The sequence below is a fragment of the Leucopleurus acutus genome, assembly GCF_964270905.1.
Source record: "Leucopleurus acutus genome assembly, chromosome: 4".
Lineage (NCBI taxonomy): Eukaryota > Metazoa > Chordata > Mammalia > Artiodactyla > Delphinidae > Leucopleurus > Leucopleurus acutus.
Genome location: NC_139146.1, coordinates 14,972,036 through 14,978,075, shown reverse-complemented (window position 1 = coordinate 14,978,075; position 6,040 = coordinate 14,972,036). Strand labels below are relative to the sequence as shown.

At 39.3% G+C, this 6,040-nt stretch overlaps 1 protein-coding gene across 1 annotated transcript; it reads right to left on the bottom strand.

The window, feature by feature from the left end:
* Nucleotides 1–274: 274 nt before the first annotated feature.
* LOC309961549 (phosducin-like protein 3) lies at nucleotides 275–1,202 on the bottom strand (the record flags this gene model as incomplete). The annotated part of the gene is made up of 2 exons (XM_082838968.1): nucleotides 275–678; nucleotides 875–1,202. 2 exons carry the CDS (start codon nucleotides 1,200–1,202, stop codon nucleotides 275–277), a joined length of 732 nt encoding a protein of 243 aa, XP_082695094.1.
* Between the last annotated feature and the right edge of the window lie 4,838 nt (nucleotides 1,203–6,040).

Below are 6,040 nucleotides of genomic sequence, written 5' to 3'. Positions count from 1 at the left end.
TAAGCATCACATCAATGATCTTTTTTTTTTTTTTTTTTTTTTACCTAATATCTGGCTTTTATTTTTTTCTTAAAGAAATACTATTAGTTTAAAAAAGAGAGTTCCAAGAAATTTAAAAGGATTCCCAGCAATGATTATTTCTGAGATCTATCAGATTTGAAACATAATTATAAAAAGCTAAAACCAAAGTATACATTCCTACTTTTTCCTTTTAAAAAAAATTCAGACGATGTGTCACATCAAGAAAGTTCAGCAGGTTACCAGGGCCACAGCCTTAGTCATCCTCGGAATCACTGTCCCTCCTGGTGGGGATGGAGTATTGCACGGAGGAAAGCAGCACATCTTCTATGAGTTTCTTAGGGTTTTCCTCCAGGCTTGTCTTGATTGCTCCAGACTCAGACAATTTCCACTCCAACTCGTCCATTGTCAGGTTCGTGCCACCAAACACCAGAGGTCCAATAAATTCAGCCTTGATATCACCTTCAAGGCACACAAACGTCGTGGGCAGATTCCTATCAGGATAACTGGGTATGCAGGTTGTTGAAATGGCTTTGATAAATTTGACATCAGGAAACCTCCTGGCAAGTCCACTGAAGTGCTGATTCATCAGAGAACAGAGGGGAATCCCTTGTTTGTAAAGGTGCAGGATGACCCACAAGCCCTCACCAGCTTTGTTAACTTTTTTTTTTTTTTGCGGCACACAGGCCTCTCACTGTTGTGGCCTCTCCCGTTGCGGAGCACAGACTCCGGACGCGCAGGCTCAGCGGCCATGGCTCACAGGCCCAGCTGCTCCGCGACATGTGGGATCTTCCCGGACAGGGGCACGAACCCGTGTCCCCTGCATCAGCGGGCAGACTCTCAACCACTGTGCCACCAGGGAAGCCCCTGTTAACTTCTTGAACATAATCGTTTCCTGAGATTTCCAAAACTTCTCCAAATTTATTCTTCAGTTGGGTTGCTTTCCACTCGGCCAGTCTCTGCTGCCTGTACTTTTCAATCGCACGTTCATCTTCCTCACTAAATTCCTCTTCGTTATCCTCCAGTTCTTCCAAAGTCATGTCTTCATACGTTTTCACAATGGAGTGCTGAAGGACCCGCTCTTCTGCCTCCTTCTCCAGATCTTTCAAACTTCCCTCGGAGGGCAAGATGCCTCTTTTGCGTAAGATGTCTTTCCACTCGGTGTCTGCGTTGGAGTCCTGCATTTTCTCAGGAGTCGCTCGATCCCAGCCGGCAGCTGCCACTCTGCCCCTCAGCTTTCCTCCGCGCATGCGCGCAGCCGCCGACCCGCTTCTTCCCAATTATCTTTTTATTGTACACACCGTGGTGAATTTTTATTCCAAGAGACATAGCTCTTTTGAATCTAATATAAGAGTCAGCCAAGTAAATCAAGTTGGGCAGGATAAGCCGTAGATTTTTGAAGTGTGAGGTGTTTTCCACTTACATGAAAATAGAGAAGTGGGCCTCCCTTTATAAGTAGCTTTAGTTTGGCTACACATGACAACAGTTTTCCAAAGAGTAGTTCCAGGAGGCGATTTGCAGAGGAAGGAATGTGACTAAGTAGTCTGGTTCCGGATGTGTAGGTGGACAGCAGTGACACAGAAGGCTTCTGACTGGCCCTGAAGGACTACCTAGTGTAATATACCAATCCAACGACCGGATTCTAAGATCATCTAGCAAATGGACCATTTCAAAGGTAAACTCCCCTGACATGCTTTGCTGAAAATATCAATAGCTTGTTTTTGCCTAAGCTTCAGCCATACCAGAATATAAAAGGATGAGATTAAACTCCACATAAGGAGTAGGAAAAAGAAAACTGAAAATGAAGAAACTTAAAAGAATGAAGAATGAAAAAAAAAAGATTGCACGAACCTCAATTAGGATAAAGAGTGAGCCTAAAAGAAGAAGGGTAGAGTAGTTTAGAAAGAACTGTTTAAATCTCAAGTAGGCCTCGGGCTTATAGCTCTTTAGTAAAGAACAATGCAACCCTGGCAGCAGAAAGCTCAAAATGACCTCATGGGCCTCTCGGATTACTCCATGATTCAAGAGTCATGTGTGTCTGGTGTGTGTCCACCAAGGCTGGAGCGCACGTGATGGGACAACCAGCAAAGAATTTCCTGGTACCACATGTGAGTTAGGCAGAGCATGTTTGACGATAATGATCCTCTATTTTTAAAATGTGAGATTTAATGTGCCTCCTAATCCTACTTTGGAAGTCTGCTTCTTTATTCATACCAGCATGTTTATTTTAATTTTGGTATATTTTAGAAAAATGACAATATTCCAAGGAAATAAAGAAAGAAAAATTGAGTCAGAAGAGTTTCTGTTCATTTGCTGAAGCTTCTGGAGAGGAAAACAGGAATAGAGTTAGTGATTCATGTAGGCAAATAATACTTGATGAGCATAAAAGTGGAGTTTTTTTCCAAATAATGTCAAGATGCCTTTTGTACTAAACAACTCCACAGGGCAATTTGACATTTCCTTAGTGGCCTGCAGGTTAATTCACATTCTCCTTGGTCACCAGGAAAGTAGGATCAAGTAGGGGCTATGCTCTGCCTTTCTGTGTAACCCCCTACATACCTATAGTGGCATTCCAACCACTTCCTGTATCCAGTTTTATCTCCCTCCAAACTTTTCTTCACCTTGCAACCAGAGTGCTCTTTCAAAAATGCAAACCTAATAAATGCCAAAGGCATGATCATGAAAGAAATAATTGATAAGCTGGACTTTATTAAACTTTAAAACTTTGGTTCTACAAGAGATAACTGCAAAAAAAAAAAAATGAGAAGACAAGACACAGACTGGGAGAAAATATTTTGCAAAAGACATCTTATAAAGGACAATCATCCCAAATAACTCTTAACGCAAAAGGAACTCTTAAAATTCAACAAAAATAAAACAAACAACCTGATTTAAACATGGACCAAAATCCTGAACAGATACCTCACCAAAGAAGATATACAGATGGCAAATCAGCATATGAAAAGATGCTCGACGTCATCCGTCATCAGGGAAAGGCAAATTAAAACCACGAGATACCACCACACAACTATTAAAAAGACCAAAACCCAAAACATTGACAACACCAAATGCTGGGGAGGATGTGATGCAAGACCTCTCATTCACTGCTGGTGAGAACACAAAATAGTACAAAAACTTTAGAAATTAGTTTGGCAGTTTCTTACAAAACTAAACATACTCTTATCATACAATCCAGCTCCTTGGTATTTATCCAAAGAAGTTGAAAACATGTCCACACAAAAACTGCACATGGATGTTCACAGCAGCTTTATTCATAATTGCCAAAACTTGGAAGCAATCAAGAAGTCCTTCATCTGAATGGATGAACTGTGGTACATCCAGACAATGGAATATTACTCAGCTTTAAAAAGAAATGAGCTATCTAGTCATGGGAAGACATGAAAAAACTTTAAACGCACACATTACTAAGTGAAAGAGGCCAATGTGAAAATGCTGCATACTATATTATTCCAACTACATGACATTCTGAAAAGGCAAAACTATATAGACAGTAAAAATATCAGTGTGTGTCAGGTTAGGGGTGGGGGAGAGAAGAATAGGTAGAACACAAAGAATTTTTAGGGCAGTGAAAATATTCTGTATGATAACATAATGTTGTATACATGTCATTATACATTTGTCCAAACCCATAAAACCTACAACACCAAGAGTGTACCTTAATGTTAACTATGGACTTAGGGTGAATATAGTGTGTTCATGTAGGTTCATCAGTCATAACAAATGTACCACTCTGGAGGGAGGATGTTGATAATATGGGAAGCTATACATATACCCACTACTGTAGCAGCCAGGGATACATAGGAAATCTCTGTACCTTTCTGATAAACTTTGCTGTGAACCTAAAACGTCTCTAAAAAATAAATAGATAAAACTTTAATAACAACAAAAATTGCAAACCTAATCAGATCACCCATTGCTAGCTTAATAAAATGACTTTTCCATGACTCTTAGCATGAAATCCACTACATGTAACATGATTTAGGTCCAAGACCTACTTCCTCAGGCTCACACTGTCCTTCTCTGTGCACTGTGCCTCAAACTCACCTTTTTGTCCCTCAGATTTCATCATAATTTTAAATATGTATTTGTCCAAGAATGTGTTATTTTAATATATGTGTTTGCCGCCAGTCTTAAGATCCATGATAATAAAGATCATATATTCCTATTTATTAAACTACTTGGAAGCAGAACAAAAATTTGATCCTAGGTTTCCTGCCTTCAACACCATTGCACTTTTCACTCCATCTTCTCTCCTTAAGTTTCTCTATCTCAATTCCGAAACATTGTGACTCTCAAGACATACTATCCAGATGAATTTCCCCAGGTTCTCAGCCCTCTTTTTTATTTACCCTGATTTTCTCACTTTTTCACGAAGCAGGCTATTCCCCACCTCCCTATCATTGCCCATGATCCTCCCATAACTTGGAACATTATGGATTTTCCAAGGTTAACCTGACACTTCACTTCTCTTCCAAGCCTTCATTGTTCTCTTCTCTGAATTTTTATAGCACATTTGCTCAATTTGACACAGTACTGCATTAGAGTTTTGCATAAATATTTATTATTCTAACTTTTCATCTCTATTGGAAGCTACTTAAAGATGGAATCCATGAAGTCTCACGCTTCTGTACACCCCACTGCTCCTAGCACAGTGCTGAGTAGTACATGATTGGCTGATTTCATGAGAAGCCTTTCCAGGAGTGACCCAGCTCTTATCAGGTCACATCCCAAGGGGCAAAGCTTCCTAAATCTCAGGCAAATCTTCTGCCTCCCTAAAAAAGATTTTTCTTTTCACACTACATTGTCCATGTGAATTCCCCCTGAGTTCAAAAGAGAAGACACAATCAGCATGCTGGGCTTTCCGGGGTTTCTTCTGAGCAAAACCTTTCTGGATTTTGAGCTCCATAGTATATCTTGCTGAGAGGTCAAATAATAGAAAAAAGAGAAGAAACGACATTGTTAAGGAATCTGACAAAATTTTACATATGCCAGCTGTGAAAACAGTACATGCTGCCTTTTAAGGGATATACATCTGAGTACACTCCTTGGAATGGTGCTGGATCATCACGATAATACAACTTCATGACTGGTTCAAATGTATCTTAAGTGTCTGTTCTATAGCTTTTTAAAAATATAACTCAAGTTCCTCTAGTTCTCATCAACAATGATAATGTAGTCTCCAAATGATTATCTCCATAAGAATTATTCTTATAGAAAAGTATCTTAAATTTCTTCCTTTTTCCCCAACAATAAATAGACTAACAGTTCAAAACCTCAAGGGTCTGGCTGCAATTATTTGGGCCTTGAGTACCACTATACTGAAGAAGATTCATGTTACTGTCATCTACTTGAATGGCATAAATATTTATATATATATAAAATAACCAAGCATGAATTTCCTGGATAGGAACAATACCACCAAGAAAAGCAACAACAGCAGCAGTTATCATTTACTGAGCACACCAATATTCAGACCTTTTAAGTAAAGCCTTTTTCATCCTTACAGATATGCAAGAAAGTAGAGGGATTATTCTCCCCAATTTTACTGTTATGCAGACAGATTCAAAGGATTCAAACAGGAAAAAAAAGCAGAATTTGAATACTCAAACACCAGTACCCTTTCTACCATAAAAAGTCTGCAATTGATAGCTCTTAAAAATTCAGAAAGCTTTTAAAGACCGACCGGGTATACTGAGGGTTTTACTTTCAGTCCCCAAACTTCAACATAATGTAGAACATGCCACAATATATGTTGCAATTACACGAAGGAAGTTGAAGTTACTTTACTGTAAGAATTTTTTTCTCTTGTAATCACGATAATAATTGACATATTTTTAGGCCAACTGACAGAATCTATGCAGAGGCGATTTAGAATGCATTTAGCATAGGAATTTGGTTTTGTTCTTTTTAACTTGTTATTAACCTGTTACATCTGATCTTCCCAGGGTGGGGTGGGGGGCTGGGGGGGTGGGGGGGGTGGGCAGGGAAAGATTATACAATT